The sequence below is a fragment of the Saccostrea cucullata genome, unplaced genomic scaffold, assembly GCF_032062105.1.
Source record: "Saccostrea cucullata isolate Sc308-1 unplaced genomic scaffold, CSIRO_AGI_Scuc_v1 ctg201, whole genome shotgun sequence".
Taxonomy (NCBI): domain Eukaryota; kingdom Metazoa; phylum Mollusca; class Bivalvia; order Ostreida; family Ostreidae; genus Saccostrea; species Saccostrea cuccullata.
In genome coordinates, this window is record NW_026927812.1 from 202501 (window position 1) to 221418 (window position 18918).

An 18918-nucleotide genomic window follows, 5' to 3' on the forward strand; every position below is an offset into this window, starting at 1 on the left:
ATATAGGAAAATTCTTTAAAAATCTTCTTCTCAAGAATGACAAAGCCATAATTCATCATATATATATGGAAGCATACTCAGGTAGTGTAGATTCAAGTTTGTTCAAATCATGACCCCCCGGGGTAGGGCGGGGCCAAAATGGCCGACCAAAGTTTTACATAGAAATATATGGGAAAATTATTTAAAAATCTTCTTTTCAAGAATGACAAAGCCATAATTCATCATATATATATGGAAGCATGCTCAGATAGTGTAGATTCAAGTTTGTTCAAATCGTGACCCCCGGGGGTAGGGCGGGCCAAAATGGCCGACCAAAGTTTTACATAGAATTATATAGGAAAATTCTTTAAATCTCTTCTTCTCAAGAATGAAAAAGCCATAATTCATCATATTTATATGGAAGCATGCTCAAGTAGTGTAGATTCAAATTTGTTCAAATCATGACCCCCCAAGGTAGGGCGGGGCAAAAATGGCCGACCAAAGTTTTACTTAGAAATATATAGGAAAATTCTTTAAACATCTTCTTCTCAAGAATGTCAAAGACATAATTCATCCTATTTATATGAAAGCATGCTCAGGTGGTGTAGATTCAAATTTGTTGAAATCATGACCCAGGGGGGTAGGGCAGGGCCAAAATGGCCGACCAAAGTTTTACATAGAAATATATAGGAAAATTCTTTAAAAATCTTCTTCTCAAGAATGACAAAGCCATAATTCATCATATATATATGGAAGCATACTCAGGTAGTGTAGATTCAAGTTTGTTCAAATCATGACCCCCCGGGGTAGGGCGGGGCCAAAATGGCCGACCAAAGTTTTACATAGAAATATATGGGAAAATTATTTAAAAATCTTCTTTTCAAGAATGACAAAGCCATTATAAATTCATCATATATATATGGAAGCATGCTCAGATAGTGTAGATTCAAGTTTGTTCAAATCGTGACCCCCGGGGGTAGGGCGGGCCAAAATGGCCGACCAAAGTTTTACATAGAATTATATAGGAAAATTCTTTAAATCTCTTCTTCTCAAGAATGAAAAAGCCATAATTCATCATATTTATATGGAAGCATGCTCAAGTAGTGTAGATTCAAATTTGTTCAAATCATGACCCCCCAAGGTAGGGCGGGGCAAAAATGGCCGACCAAAGTTTTTAAAGATATATATAGGAAAATTCTTTAAAAATCATTTTCTAAAAAATAGCAAATCCATGATTGGTCATGGGACTACTTTTGGATTTAAACTTTACAATAACAAGCCATTTTCTAGTTTTTCCTACCCTTAGTGCTCAGGTGAGCGATGTGGCCCATGGGCCTCTTGTTTTAAATCTTCTCAAGAACCACCAAGGAAAAAAGGAACACTTAAAGGATACCTTCTATACATAGTTTAGATTCAAGTTTGTTCAAATGATGACCCCTGGGGGTAGGATTTGGCCACAATGGGGGATAAAAGTAATAGTAAAAGTCATCATCTAAAGAACAGGAAAGCCATGACACAGCAAAGTCATTTGTTATATTGATGTTGGATCATGTTCAGTTAATGTAAAATTTAGGTCTCCCCTGTATGAACTTTCCAATACTGAACTGGTTGTGCTTTTCCTTAGTCAATGTGCTTACTGGTGAGCAATGAGTCCCATGGGCCTCTTGTTATCTTTTTCTTCAGCACCACTGCATCCATTTCATTCAACCTAGCAATCTTGAACAAAAATGGGATGTAGATTTATTTTTGCTTTGGATGGGGCATAATGGTCTATATTCTATAGATGAGTGGCCAGATAATAATTTTTGGAAGTGGATCATTCCAAAGAAAATACTGGTATAATCCTTACCTTGATCAAACTTGGATGATGCATCTTGAGATACATACAAAATGAAATGGCATGTATTTGTTCTTTACTGATTTAAGGTTTCTAAATATTAATATGTGTCCAAAATGTACCTATAACTGTACTGAGCTTTTCAATCTTTCATACCTATAGTAATCATCCCATGGGTTTATACTTATTGCCACAGGTATGGGTGTTTGTTTAGACTTTATATACTTGACATGAAAGAAATCAAGGTTTGAAGCATGTTATAATTGAAATGCTTCAAGTGAATAAGGATAATTTTTAATCCATTTTATTTTATTTTGCTTTTTTTCAGGGTCACACAAGGTCAAGGCTGAATTGATCCACAGCCTCTGTGTCCTTGGCAAAGCAGTACCAGAAAGAGCAGAGCTACAGGCATCCATCATAACACTAGCTAAACAAGTCAGTATCAGCTAAGTATAGCTATAGAATCATATAGCTTAACAAGTCATTATCATCTAAGTATAGCTATAGAACCATATAGCTAAACAAGTCAGTATCAGCTAAGTATAGCCATAGAATCATATAGCTAAACAAGTCAGTATCAGCTAAGTATAGCTATAGAATCATATAGCTAAACAAGTCAGTATCAGCTAAGTATAGCTAAAGAATTATATAGCTTAACAAGTCAGTATTAACTAAGTATAACTATGGAATCATATAGCTTAACAAGTCAGTATCAGCTAAGTATAGCTATGGAATCATATAGCTATACAAGTTAGTATCAGCCAAGTATAGCTAAAGAATCATATAGCTTAACAAGTCAGTATCAGCTAAGTATAGCTATAGAATCATAGAGCTTAACAAGTCAGTATCAGCTACGTATAGCTAAAGAATCATATAGCTAAACAAGTCAGTATCAGCTAAGTATAGCTATAGAATCATATAGCTAAACAAGTCAGTATCAGCTAAGTATAGCTATAAAATCATATAGCTAAACAAGTCAGTATCAGCTAAGTATAGCTATAAAATTGTATAGCTAAACAAGTCAGTATCAGCTAAGTATAGCTATAAAATCATATAGCTAAACAAGTCAGTATCAGCTAAGTATAGCTAAAGAATCATAGAGCTTAACAAGTCAGTATCATCTAATTATAGCTAAAGAATCATATAGCTAAACAAGTCAGTATCATCTAAGTATAGCTAAAAGAATCTTATAGCTTAACAATTCAGTATTATCTAAGTATAGCTAAAGAATTATACAGCTTAACAAGTCAGTATCATCTAAGTATAGCTAAAGAATTATATAGCTTAAAAGTCAGTATCATCAAAGTATAGCTAAATCATATAGCTTAACAAGTCAGTATCAGCTAAGTCTCATCATATCTCAGTCAGAACTGTAGCTAGGAAGTCATTAATATCTCATGTCTCTAGCTAGGCAAGTCAGTATTTATCATCCCAGTCTCATCATATCTCAGCTGTAGCTCAAGCTTACAAGTCAGCATTATATCAGTCTCATCATATCTCAGCTATAACTAAAGCCAATAAGTCAGTACACTCTCAGTCTCATCACATCTCAGTCATAACACTAGCTAAGAAGTCATTAATATCTCATATCCCTAGCTAGGCAAGTCAATATTTATCATCTCAGTCTCATTATATCTCAGCTATAACTGTAGCTAATATAATTACAGTCTCATGATATATCAACCAAAACTCTAGCTAAAAAGTCATATCTCAGTCTCATATCTCAGCTATAACTCTAGATAAACTAGTCAATATTATCTCACTCTTATCATATCTCAGCTATAAATCAAGCTTACAAGTCAGTTCTATCTCAGTCTCAGCATGTCTCAGTTTTAATTTAAGCTTGAAAAGTGAGTACTATCTCATACTCATCATGTCTCAGTCATATCTCTAGCTTAATAGTCTGTCTTGATGTGAATTATTTATACAAGAGCCTGTATACACCTGACACACCCTTTTTAGTAAATATATTTGTAAGACTCCAAGGTCCGATGGTGACGCCAAAGTCCGATGGTCTCGCCAAACCCCGATGGTCTGCGCCAAACCCCGATGGTTTGTTGTCAGTACAGACTCCAAAGTCCGATGATCACGCAAAAGTCCTATGGCTTGTTTCCTATAAGACACCCTGCGCTAAAATGCGATGGTTTGACACACCAAAGTCCGATGGTGTGAAGAAACAATTGACGTTTATGATGTCACAATAATTCGTCGTCAATCCTTGACGCCATTTTCCTGCATTCAAACGAATTTATCCTTGCATACGATTTTATTTATTTTGTGTATTGCTCACATGTTTCAGTGATATTAGGATTAGTCCTCGCACACCACTCAACTGATTAGGGTTAGTCCTTTTGATTTAATTGATTTAGGGTTAGTCCTCGCACACTAGTCGAGTTACTAGGGTAAGTATCGCACCCATCCAAGATATCTAGATATCTATTTAGTTGTTAGGCCTACACACTTTTCGAGCAATTAGGGTAAGTTTTGCACCTATCCAAGAGATAAGAGTTTTTGCATAATGTTAATTATAAATACTTATGTAAAATCTTGGCATGGTGCGGCATTATAGTTTGCTGCACTAGTATTATGACGTCATAAACGTTAATTGTTTTCAGCACCATCGGGGTTTGGCGTGTCAAACCATCGGGATTTGGCGTAGACCATCAGACTTTGGAGTCCAATCGCACTTTGGAGTCCTACATATTTAATCTCTGTGTTTATTGTACTTCTGAAGTACATAAAGTATATTTAAATAATAATAAATCGGAACAAAAACTTTAAAACACTTGAAAAAGTTGTCAGGTCTACCTTTATACTTTAAAGATTCAAAAGTCAGGGTTAAAAGAACTGGGTCAGACATGCTTTGCCATGTTATATAAATCAAGATTTGTCTGAAATCTAGTACAGATATACAGAAGACAGGAAGTAAATTTTTTTTATCTCAATCTGAATTCCACATGTCAATGTGGAGTGAATGTCCAGTACTGCCTGAATTATTACTGGGTAAAGATTGATCATTTGTTTCTATAAATACAGTACTTCCTGATTCTTTGGCTGAGGAGAAGAAACCTATTGACTCTCTAAAGTAAAAGGTCATTGCACTGTTATATGGAAATCTGGTGGAGATACTATGGTATTTAATGCCAAACTTTGCTGTTTCTTTGTATTTCAAGGTCAGATTTAAAGCCCCCCATGTTCTATGCCAATCTGATTTCCTGTAAGAACATAAGCTGCAGATTCTATTTAAAAAGTTCAATTGTTCAAATGAAAACCTAGGTAAAATTTAGCATTGAAACCATTATATAAGTTAAAGATAAACTGTTATAAAAGACCATCTCATAAAAGTTAAATTAAAATAAACCGTCACTGTAGAAGCACCAATTTTCACGGGGATAAAATTTCGTTAAATTGTCATCTAAAATAGTTTTGTGGGCATTAGATTTCATTGTTTTGAAATTAAACCTATTAAATATATAGTCATATAAATAATTCGTAAATTTCATTGATGATTGCAAAATAAACAAAATTTAATTCCCCAAGAATATATCTCTGCTTTTATGATATATGTTTCAACTGTTATAAAAGGCCATCTTTTGAAAATTTTCTTTTTGCTTTTCCTGACTAAATGACAAAACATCCTGACCCAAAACTTTTAAGCTCACCTGAGCCAAAGGCTCAAGTGAGATTTTCTAATCTCATTTTTTCTAGTATTTATGATTTTATCTGTCTAGCTGTCAATGCGTCTGTAAACATTTCACATTTTTGAGTACCGTATGAGTGGAAATTTTAGCGAGACACAAATTTAGCGATTTGTCCATAAAGAATGTTACTTTATATTTAGCGAAATGTGATTTTAGGGATTTTAAAATGTTCACTAGAGAGACTACAACAAATAAAACGCAATTAATTTTTAGCGATATTAAATTTTAGCGATCTCAGCACTCTTGCTAATAATGCCAAAATCAAATCCTCGCTAAAAAATCTGCTTATACAGTTTCACAAACCAATGAACCAATTTTGACCTAACTTGCCACAAAGTATCTTTGGGTAAAGGGGATTCAACTTTCTTCAAATTACTTAGGGACAATGCTTTCTTCAAGGGAAGATAATTAAAAATTAGTGAAAAATTTATGGCATGGGACCACAGTGAAAGCTCAAACTTAAAAGGAAAAAAAGCCTTAGTAAGTCAAAGAAATATGCGAGCATCCTTCAATGGTTAGAGTTGAGTCAAGTTTGTTCAGATCATACCTACCATCACCCCTCCTCCCATTTCAGGGTAGGTTGATACCACACGCATTTTAACTTTTCAATACTGAACTGATTTTTGCTTTTTTCATGGTCACAGTGATAAGGTGATGAATGTGGCCCATAGGCCTCTTGTTTGAAATTTCTGGAAACAAAATTTTTTTTTCAATGTGTTATCTTCTCATCCTGTCAATACTTTCCACATAGTGAAGTGATTAGAGCATTTATTCTAGAGTAAAAAAGTAAGGAGTTGATCTTTACATGGAGGGTTAGAATCTCAGGTGGAAACTGGTCTATGGGATGCAAGAAAACACTCATCTACAATTATTTTAATTTTATTCCCACTTTCAATTTCAATTTTTTTTTGTAAATTAATTAATTACCGTATATACTCTCCTATAAGTCGGTTGTATTTTTTAAGGTTATTTGGCAGGGATTTGCCATTGACCCGCTTATAAGTCGGTACAACTTTTTGCCAGAATCAGATGATAATTTCTAATAAATGCTATGATGTTTTACCCTCATTTCAATTTATATTTTAAGAAACGAAGTCGATATTTTACTTTAAATCATAAAAATAAAAATAAAAATGCCCTCTTAAGATTAAGAATAATTAAATTATTAAATATAAGTATATAAGATACATGTAATTTATGTATTATCTTATAATACATAAATGATATAATATATCCATACTTTGTTCAACGATAGCTGTTGAAAATATTTATAGAATACAACGATTCGCCATCCAGAAAAATACCAGTCTTTTTATGACTCGCCTATAAGTCGGACATCGACTTTTGGACTAAAATTTAACTCCCAAAATACCGACTTATAGGCGAGTATATACGGTACATGTATTTTTTTTTTTTGTAAATTAAGCATTGATGTCGATTGTTGAGAAAAATTTTGAGAGAAAAACATTTTCCTACCAACTTTCTACCCAAATTTTTTATCATGAGTTGGAGAACTCAAGCAAATATACACTGTAGATGCTTTAAATATCAATATAAAGTATATCTTGACTTCACCATGCTACATGAAATGAAATAAAAAATTAAGCTGTAAATGTTTTTCAGCATTTATTTGCTTTTATATCTTTCTAAATTAGCAAGCATCTAATTTAATAAACATCACTTAAGTAACTCGTTAAAACTTTTCTCCTCAGCATTTGAAGGACCCTGATCACAGAGTGCGATGTTCCTGCCTAGAGCTAATCGGTGCCATTGGATCCCCTGAACAGGAGATCGCAGATGACTCCCAGGATCCTTTTATTCCCCTCCAGACATTACTAGCAGGTTTCTGTGGGGACCAAGACTCAAGAGTCAGGGCTAGCTCTTTTAATGCAATGGTAAGTTCAGATCACCTATATCCATCTCTCTGTATTTCAATCTGTTTGTCTGCTTGTCTGCAAAACCTTTCACCTTTCCCCGAATCTTTGAATAGATGGTGTTTAGGGCTTTCATATTTCACATGTATGTTCTTGTGACAAGACTTCTCTGGGTGGGGGAGGGGGGATAAACATGATTGACCTTGAAACTTGACCTACTTTTGCAGAATTTTTCCTAACTTTAACCAAAGTAATAAATTTTAAATAGTTGGTGCAAGAGCTTTGATATTTCACATGTGAACTAATTTGACCTGACCTTTCTTTGGGTACCAACATTTCTAACATTTTGACCCTGACCTTTGAGTTTGACCTACTTTTAAAAAAACTTTACCCTTGGTCACAACTTTTGAACTGCTGGTTCTAGGGCTTTCATTTTTTTTACTGGACCTTTTTTGAGGTCATAACATTTTTTGACTTCATGATGTTGAGTTTGATCTAAATCAAATACCTGTTAAAAAAACAAGCAAATAAACTTTTAAAAGTCTAACTTAAACTTGTGAATAGTTAGTGCTTACATACTTCATTATAAATTTCTTGAAAAAGATTTTTCCTTTTGTTTCAAATAATTTTTTACTCCATCATCTTGACTTTTGAGTATGACTACTTTGAAAAACTTGAAACATTAGCCTTGACCTATCAGCGTTTCACAAACACATCTTTATTTTGTTTGATTTTTAATTGATAATTAACAATCTTGGAGAGCCGCAATAGCTGGCCAAGAATGCAAGAATTATTTTTGTAAACCAGCTTTTATTCCTGTGCGAGATGTATCTACAAGAACCATGGTCTTCATGACTGTATTCACAAAAATGGTTGCTACAAACCAATGATATCTTTGTGACATTGCGTAGCTTATGATATGGTTCAAAAGTCAAAACAGTGCTGAATGGATTTCAAACTTGAAAATCGGGAATATATAGGTCACAAAAAAAATATAGTTTACTGTGTGTGGTCCTTGTCTGGTGGTCCTCCCCATACATACTGGGGAAAAACTTCACTTGTTCCTTATTCGCACTTAAAATATTATTGAATATATACCTTAGGTTAGCTAGTTCAGTAGCAAACTCTTATTTAAAAACATTGCATTATCATCTCCCTCAATCTGGACTTTTATCTCTTTCTCCAACATAGATCTAGTTTAAATGTCAGTCATGCCTATATTTATGTGTTACAAGAACAAACTTAAGACATGTTTGTGATCTCATGATAAAGACATATGCACTAAGCTCACCTAATTATGATGACCTTCTAGTAACTTGTGTTCAATTTAATTTGTCCCATATTTTACCCCCTTATCCGGTGGATATCACACATTGGATATTTTTTTTTATACATCCCACAACGGTGACATCACAATAGTGATGAAGTGAAATAAAGTGGAATCCTATATAAAAACGGTGTAAAACATTGATAATGATCGATGTATAAAACATGGGATAAAAAGAATCTCCCATGATTTGTGGTTGGATATGATTTTTATCGCAAAAGCTCAAGGATGAAAAACCAAAAAAAGTTGGATAAAAATCATATCGAACTGCAAATTTTGTGAGTTCCTGTGTATATTTCAAGCACACTAGATATATAAATCTTTTTTGCTTCAGATATTTTATTGTTTGCACATCTTTTCATAGTATTTTCAATTTTGTCTCTAGATTTACTTGATATCTCATTCACTTAATTAATATCTCAAATGTATATGACTTGCAGCTTAATAATAATCATCTGAAGATATTGTCTCCATAATATCTATAAGTCATTTGCTTGAGATATTCTGCCATTTTCACAGCTTAATTTGCCCTTAGAATGATAATATGATAATGAGTTTCTACTTGTTTTGTATTCTGTTTAGAGAAGTGGACAAGCGTAAATCAATATGCCTCCTCCACGTGACCTACCCACCCTATCTAATCAGATTGCCTACCCATGATGCATCAAATCAATATGGCCTCTCCAATTGACCTACCCTTGACACATCAAATCAATATGCCCTCTCCATGTGACCTACCCACCACACATCAAATCAGTTTGCCTCCTTCTATGTGCCATATACTGTCTGTATTATTTTCAATATGTTGTTTACATTTGAACAAACAACGAGCTTGTTACACATAAGTGACATCACATAAGCATCAAACAATGTCACAGTGTAAACCATTTTTAATGAACAGTTTCCTTAGCTTAGAGAAAATGAACTTATAAAATAATCTTTGACAGTGTAAATTTGTTTTATAGATACTTAGATGGGTAATAAGGAGATGTATGGGGTCCTTCAAACAATGCATATTGGGCCATTTTTATGCATTTTTTCAAGGACCCAAATTATATCAGTATAACCCCCTAGGTGTCTACATTACTAATAGTAGCATCCATTTGAATCATGCATAGGGATAAACTTTGATCCCTATGAAAACCAAAAATGCAAAATTTTTGTCCATTTTGAATGTTGAAGTGATGTCTGCAGCCCCCAGCTCGCAGGTGTGACTTTATGATATTGAAAATGTATTATGTATCTTAATGATTTTATACTAGAATTTCCCATATAAGGTTCCAGAAGATTTATTATCCCAGGTGGTGGACTAAGACTGTGAAAAACTCCTAATATTCAGGTTATTGTTACAGCCTATGGGCCTCTTTTAATCCCATTTTTAAGGCTGACTTGGGTTTCTCCTAAAGTTTTCTGTTCTGGTTTCACATTGTGGTATGGGAATCAGAAAATATGAGACCTCACATCATGCTTGACAGAGCAATTGGAGTTCCCCTGACCATGACCTGAAACTGTATATGCTGATAAAAGATTTTCTTTTTTTAAGGACAATGCACTGTAGTTAAGAATTTTTTTATTATTATTCCCAGTATAATTTAAAAGTTTTACATGATTAGACAATCTTTGTATTATTATAATGATGCTTGATAATGCTTTAAACCTCCTCTGAATCAAATTTTGATGAAATGCCAATAAAAAAACTTTCTCTATATTTTTGTTAATGCCAGGATTTTCATCAATTAGTATGTTAAATTCTGTTGCTTTATAAAAATGTAAGAAAAGTAATAATAAACATTTTCTTGAATCATATTAATGAGAAGTTCACTTTATAGTGTATTTATAGTTCATGCATGCACCTGTTAATGTTCAGATAATTATCACAGGTAATAAGAATGGCGTATTTTATTGTTGTAGCTACAATTCCATCAGAGAGGCCTGCCCCTACGACTGTCCATCTACCAGCAGGCGTGCCAGTCCCTGACCGATGATTTCCAGAATGTTAGGCTATCAGCCATGAAATTAATTTGGGTTCTCAGTCACCTGTATCCTGACAGGTAAAAACAGCTCAGACGTCAATATTCTTTGACATTCTTATTCTTACACTGTAGTTGAAAAAAAAATCACATTTATATAATTTGGATTGTCAAAAAATCCCCCTTTGTGTACTCTTATGGTAAGGAATATTGCATAATGATAAATTCTGGGTTAATGTGCCTTAATCACAGCCAGTTTTTTGGAGTAGAGCTATTGAAATTAGAATGTGACCTCCTTATAGTAAAATCTACAACGCAGAAAGTTGACATGATTTAAGGTAAATTTCGAATAAGATTAAAAATTAACTTACTTTGCCATAAGAAGTAGTTATGTCTTACAAATCCATACTTAAGGACATCAATACTCAACATAATTTGAACTTTATTGGCTTCTTCCCTGGAGTTGAAGAGTTCCACTACATGAAGAACTTGTGTGCAATGCTTTTAATGTCTATATATGGTTTTGTACACTTCCTCTAAAAGAAATTGGAGTGGAAAAAAATCTGGATTTATGTGTAGTAATTTTTTGTATATTTTTCTTCGAATAATGCAAGAGTTTTCATCATTTGATATCTATTCAAAACCCCTGATAACACATGCTGATTTTTTGATCAAGAATACATAATAGTGCTGTATAGTTTTAAATTTAGAATACCCCTGGTATTTTGAAAAATTATCAGTAATGTCCTTATGGTATGTCACTCGTGAAATTTGTTAAATCAAGGATTTTTTGAGAAGTATATTTTTGATAAGTACTCATATAGCGTAACTCAAAATCGCAGAGAAAATATGGGGTCAGTGTACATCTTGCTGATCTACGGTACAATGAAGTTGATCTTTTTGTACTTAAATTTTAATTCTGGTTAATTACTTTAACCTTTATTGTATTTTATCAGATCTAGCCATGGCAATAAATTTAATATTATTTTACGTAAAATGGTTTGAATAATATTTATCATTGAAAAAATCTTGCAAATTAATGTGCGTAAATTTTTGTGTGACCTTTTTGCACTAAAAAGTAACATCTTATAGGGTATTAAAAACTAAATAAGCAATAAAACATTTCTTTATATCGAACTCTTTACAACTTAAAAGCTGATCAGTCACAAATACTGAATAGTTTAAAACAAAGAAAGAAAAAGTTGGGGTCAGTGATGTTAATTTTGAAATATTGGTCAAAATATGTAATTTTCAGGCAAAAAATGGTGTAGATTTTATCATGACTTCTTTATAATATCTTCATATATTTACATTTGCAAACTTTTCCCTTATATAACATTATTTGAACAAGGGGTTTTTACATCTCCGTAAAATAAGTTCGTCATATGTGACCATAAATTGATTGTTTAGTCATAAACGTTCTACGTAATTTCATAGTGACGTCATAAGCGATCGACATCAACACATTCAATTTTTACCATTGAGTTTTGAAAAAAAAATTTATGGATTTCAAATTTTACGTAAGTACCTTACTATTTGTAATAAATCAGTCACAAATGTAAATATAAGTAATAAGGTATAATTTTTTGAGTTTTATTGGGATGTAAAACAGGTTGCCACATGATCAAATCTTCCATAAAGCCCTTCGGGCTTTATGAGATTTGATCACGTGATCAACCCGTTTTACATCCCAATAAAATTAAAAAAATTATACTTAATATTTCTTAAATATTAACAAAGTTTATTTAGGGAAGGTGTAAAACTTGTTCTAAAAATGTAAATTAAGACCTATATGAAATATTCCTAGCAATATCCTAATGGAAAATATTCTCCGAGTAAAAGTATGTGAGACTTATGTTCCATGATGTTCAATTTAATAAATGTGCAGATTTGCAGAATTTTCTGCTAAATATCCTTCCACCACAAAAAATAGTCCCTCATAAATCTGGCTTCTTTGTAGATTTTTGAGCAGTTTTTTCATTGAATGTTAAAAAATTACGTTGTTTAATTTTAATATGTCATAAAAATTGAATTTTAATAAATATAGTTTTGAAGTAAGAGGTTCTGTGTGAACTTTTCTAAAAAGTTTACTAGTGACATACCTTAAAAAATATTTTTGTAAGACCCTAAACAAGATCCAAAATAAGATTCTACGTGTCTTCTGCAAAGTGAGACAGGATCATTTCACATGTCTACATATGCAATTTTTGCTGCACATTTCTTTTGATCTGAATATTTTGCACATTTACTGAATGGTATAAGCCCTTTTGCACCATTATACTGCCAATATGGTGCATTAAACTTGATGTTTGACTTACTTTTTGAAAAAACAGTCTTATTTGAAATATACAATGTTATTTTGATAAACTTTTAATTCAAGAGAATTTGGGAAGTTTATATAAAACCCTTGGCATCAGCATCTCAAAATCAAGATTTTTTCTATCATTTCTTTAACCTTATATTGAACAAAAATGCATGGATAATTTATCTAGTGTATTACTCATTCTACCTGACAGCTTTCATATACCCGGTACTATCTTTTCACTTCCATAAGAATGACCAAGTTAAAGGTAGGTCTCATTGTAAGAAGCGATAAGCACTACTGGGGCCAAACTTACTTGGATGATACATCTAAAGATGCACACTGCAGCATCTGCTTTGGGCAACTATCAAAAAAACTAATTGCAACATGAAATTATCATATGATTATTATGTTAACTATTATGTTGTATTTTCTATTATGTAGAATTACTTTCAAAACAAAAAAAAAGTTTAAAGCCCACAAAAATGTTTTAGATGACAATTCAATGAAATTTTATCCTGATGAAAATTAGTGCTTCTACAGTACTGCATCTAAGGTTTCACATTGCCAGAACATGCATTTGGTCTCAAGACTTGGCCTGATAACATTCATTGAAGAGAATGTACTAATCTTTGATTACCTATGTTTTGATCATTATAAAGATTATTTGAAACTTGTATTCTTTGTATCAAATGTAGATATTTACCTTATTCTGTGTGTCTGTATTAATTGGATTGTTTGACTTGAAGCCTGGTTCCTGTTGCCGATTCTGAAGATGAACTTCGATTGGTAGATGATGGATTTGCTAAGATATGCAATATGGTGAATGACATTTCAGTCCAAGTAAGAACAGAGGCAGCCATTTTGTTGGTAAGGATGAGAGCCATGCTTGGTGTAGAATACAACCAAAGCACTATAAGTTACAGTTTGTTTTGTCAAAAATTTGATTGTAACAGTTGTATGTATTCATTATGGATATGAAATGCTACATACAGTAATCTTAACTTGTTTAACACCTTTCACAGTAACTGATATTTTGTGGTTGGTGAATCTGGGTACTAACTGCTAATAAAATAAAAATATAATGAAAGTATATGTGATATAAATATTTTTACATGTTAAATTATCACTGAGTCAAACTGTTACTTTGAGGGAGTCGCGAAAAAGTTCGAGGGAGATGCTTAAATTAACGCCAGGGAGGAGTCAATTTTCTATGATTGGAAATCTGTGTAATTGTATAGGTCACAGCTTTTTGTTGTTTTTATATTAATTAGTATTCGCACAAATGCTATATTACACAGAACAATCTGATAACTAAGGTACATTTACATCGGAAGTTTTGATGAATATTTAAGCAGTTTACTAGAATGTAGGTAACCTAAGCATTTTATTATTTGATTATCTTTATTGTTTGACAACTAGAATTTGGAAAATACTTGTTTAAGGAATGCACATAGACAAATTCTAATTTCTCTGCAAAGGTAACGGAGGAGGGAGTCGATCTTTGTGAAGTTATCTTGGATTCCCAGCTGTATAAATTTAAGGAATTGATTATTACTTATAAGAATATAACAAATTAAGGATACAGCGAAGTAATTTCACAGGTCTCAGTCACTTCGTTATAAGCGAGTTTTACTGTACTTATTTCAGTGCAACCTGAAAAGAGGGTCACCTTCCCTGTTGAATAAAAAAACTCCCAAAAAATGAGTTCTTTAGAAAAACTCATCTAGTAAAGTTTTAATATTTTTGCATCTTGTTTCAAATGAAAAATATCAAAAAGATTTTTTAAAAAAAATGCATTTTTGCTGGGGTTTTTTTTTGGACACAGTACAGTTTTGTAAACTGTGAAATTTCAAGCAAAATGTGTTATAGGCCAGAAACCAAGTGATTTTGCAAAATAGATTACAAATTGTTTCGTTCAAAATTTCTTTACTTTACAGATGGTGGAAAAACTTGTGTATGAAACTACACACACTTCACTAAAAAGTTTCTTTTTATTTGCTTCATCTTGGGCTTTTTGATGTCTTTTCATTGAATAGTTCTGTGAAAATTATTTTGCAAAATAGGATACAAATTAATTGTTTCGTTCAAAATGTCTTTACTTTACAGATGGTGGAAAAACTTATGTATGAAGCTACACACACTTCACAAAAAAGTTTCTTTTTATTTGCTTCATCATCTGCTTTTTGATGTCTTTTCATTGAATGGTTCTGTGAAAATTATTTCTAAGAAGGACATGGAAATTATTTTCCATCGTAATGAGAATATAGGTGCCTCTTCAGACTAAATACCTTTAGGTTTACCTTTTTACAAATTGCATATTCAAAAACGTGTTGCAGGCCCAAAGTAATGGTTTCAGAAGTGGTTAGGGGAACAACCCTTCAAGAAAAATCTAACAATCACTGTCCATACAGTATCATGTAATTTGCCAGTGTCCAACCTTATAGCAACAAAAAGTTTTTTTGGGGGGAGGGGGGCATAGATGGTTAAGTCTGGCAAACTTCGAATGTACATGTACCTTGGTTATCAAATTGTTCCATGCAATATAGCATTTGTGCAAATACTAGTTATAAAAGCAACAAAAAGCTGTGACCTACCTTTCAGTGGATTTCCAATCGAAGAAAATTGGCTTCCCCTGGCATTAAAAGTGACTTCCCTGTTCTTTTTAGTGACTCCCTCCAAGTAACAGTTTGACATATGTGATTATGTACCATTACAGTATTTATTATATATATGTATCACATGTATATAAGAGTTAATTTTGGTTTCTTTCAGGGGTCATTACACCAAGTCAGTCCCAAGTTTCTGGAACAGACACTTGATAAAAAGCTTATGTCAAACATGAGGGTAGGTGGAAGATTTCAGTTACATGTATCAGATTTCTTGTTATTATATTAGTCACGTACTACATCACAGGAATGATACCAGTTATTTTCTATGTGGAATCTTCTTTAAAATTCTAACGGTAAAATGATGTCTCTATTTCAATACAATGTGAATGATAGTTTCATTTAGTTAATAAACTTATAATTACAGAGGAAGAAGAGTGCCCATGAAAGAGCAAGGGGGCATTTTGCCTTTGGGTAGTGGGCAACTGGGCAGAAATGGGCAGATGATACACCTAAAGAAATTTGTCATTATTTTGTTTATAAACTTAATTACAGAGGAAGAAGAGTGCCCATGAAAGAGCAAGGGAGCATTTTGCCTCTGGGGAATGGGCAACTGGGCAGAAATGGGCAGATGATGCACCTAAAGAAGAACTTGATCCAGACAATGTGAACCTGATGAACATCGGGGCCTGCGGAGCATTTGTTCATGGAACTGAAGATGAGTTCTTAGGTCTGTATTGATGTCTTTATTTGAATTAAAATACTTTATAAGTAGCTCTCCATTTTTTTGTCTCTGAAAATTTTTAAATACTGTAGAAGTACTTTTTTCCATGTGGTCACAAATTTTCTGCATAAATTTGTTCAAGCGTACTTACAAATATGCATGTAAGACATATAGTGACATTCTAAGAAATCTGCATAATTTTCTATATGCGGGTTAAACAGAAATTGACATTCTGTGGAATTATGACCCCGTGGAAAAAAGTACGCCTACAGTAAAGATATTTGTAGGAATTCAATGAAGTTTGATAAAGCGTTAGAGAATTTTTTTTTGTCTGGACCTTTACTTCTTAAATTCTGCATCATATATTTTAATTCTTACCTACAGTGCACATTAAACCATTTTCACTTTAAAACTCCTGATTAGATTCCATACAATAACCAATAAATGTATATTTTGTTGCAAAAAGATTTTTTAAGAATAAAAATTATCTTTTTTTATATTATGAAGTATTAACAACAATGCTATTTTAAATTAACTATTATAAATTTCATCAGCATACTCTGATAAATATATAAAATATATTTGGAAAGCCCAAGAAAGCCCCAATTTTTAGCTTATAATTATTTTCTAGTATTAGTAAACTCTTTAAAAAAGTACATCCAAGACTCCTACTTTTTTTCTTTTCTTTATATGCAAGATTACTTGACCAATCTGCAAAAGTTCATTAAAATTTTCAACTATAAATAATTCTATTGCTTGTTATTTTTTTTTACTGCTAATAAAAATGGCATTTTGTAAGTGCAGAAAGGTCAAATTATTGATGACCTGGTACAAAGTAATTTAAAACCTCTTTCTTTGTCACAATTTTTAATGTGTTTCTTCAAGACAAAATAAAGCTATATTTGGTCCCATAACTTATTTAGGTAAAGAATATGGGAGAAAAAATATATGTCTTAGACGCAATTGCTGGTAAAGTGCAAAAAGGTCAAATTAAATGAACCATAGAGCCAAATGAAGTATGTTGCCACCCATTTTTTACATTGATCCTAAATTAAGCTATGTGTACAGATACTATAAATTAAGCTATGTGTACAGATACTATAAATTAAGCTATGTGTACAGATACTATAAATATACTTTTTAAAAATACTTAAAACATTTGTAAGCAGAACCTTTTTAATGAGGGCACATTTTACAGCAGAATATTCACATAATTTCAAGACTTTCCTAAATTTAGTTGAAGTTGAACTAAATAAAAAAAATATCAGAAAGGGTACATGTAAGATAGTGACTTTGGTTCTCACAGTAATAACATTGAAGGGTATTAACTACATAATTGCTTCACATCTTATGGAAAACTCTTATAAATTGTTACTATTTTATAGGTACATATATAGTACTGAAATTGAACTCTTTGTTTGGTTTTGACAAAGTCTTCTGTTGCAGAGGTGAGAAATGCTGCTTTGGACTCGCTATGTGAACTGGCCAGTCAGTCTGCATCCTTTGCTAACCTATCTCAGGACAGCATCATCGATATGTTTAATGACGAGATAGAGAGTGTGCGACTCAATGCCATAAACAGTCTGAGAAAACTCAACAGATACATCACACTCAGAGAGGATCAGCTCGAGATCATACTCGGGGTGTTACAGGTACAGAAAAACTCAATTTAGTACAGTGGTATGTAGCATCAAGGGCACGAAAAATTCTTAAAGAGAGAGGAAATAAGCACCTCCTTCAATTATTTAATTGCTTGGCCTTAGAATCCATGTCGATCCTCTGGAAATAAGCCTGGTATAATCATTGAAAAAATACAATCTTTTTAATAAATAATGCAGCATCAGAATCTTTTTTAATAAATTATGCACTGCTCTTTTAGTTTGCCTTGTTTTCAATTCACCCAACTAAGAGTAATGCGAAAGGGGTGAAAATATATCGGGGGCAATATTTTTCCTGTATATAATATCAATACTATGAAATCATTAACAAATGTGGGGTCAATTTTCATGCTTTAATTTGGTACAGTTATACAGGTTCTTGGGTATGTAACTTTCATACATGCCAACTTTCCCGATTTAGGCGGGATCCTCCCGATTTTACCCTTTCATCCCGCTTTCCCGATCGTGAGAGAAAAATTGCCCCAATTTCCCGATTTGAAAAAAAAAATCACCAAAATTTCCGATTTTAAAAGTTTCCTACCGCTGAATTTTGACAATCGGGATAACAATGTCAGACTTGTTTATTCAATGCACACAGACAAGTTTCATTGTTTATTTAACCAGGTGTCACAGGAAATCACTTCACGCATGAACGCACGCAGTTGTCCAGGTACAAGTAGCTTATAGCTTGGGGCAATTAGGGATTATCTTGTCAGTTTTAAGGGGTATGCAAGGTGAAACACATAGATTAACGTGATAATTGTTAGTTCTTTTTATTAAAAACATAAATTAAAGACAATAAAACACTAGTCAAACCATAAAATCGGAATCCAAAGAGATCGTTTTTTTTTTTGAAAACGAAAGTAGAAAACTACAAAGCATAGCTGCTGATTTTATCTACCTATAATGAAAAATATTGTAAAGTTTGGCAGTTAAA

The 18918-nt window shown here is 32.7% G+C and overlaps 1 protein-coding gene across 1 annotated transcript in view; it reads left to right on the forward strand.

Moving 5' to 3' along the window:
- LOC134275546 (integrator complex subunit 4-like) overlaps positions 1-18918 on the forward strand; it is a 74309-nt gene that overhangs the window by 32260 nt on the left and 23131 nt on the right. The window contains exons 4-10 of the mRNA XM_062757821.1: positions 2145-2251; positions 7230-7412; positions 10630-10769; positions 13740-13860; positions 15766-15837; positions 16155-16329; positions 17770-17975. Of these exons, the coding sequence (XP_062613805.1) occupies positions 2145-2251; positions 7230-7412; positions 10630-10769; positions 13740-13860; positions 15766-15837; positions 16155-16329; positions 17770-17975 (1004 nt within the window). The remainder of the gene's footprint in view (positions 1-2144; positions 2252-7229; positions 7413-10629; positions 10770-13739; positions 13861-15765; positions 15838-16154; positions 16330-17769; positions 17976-18918) is intronic.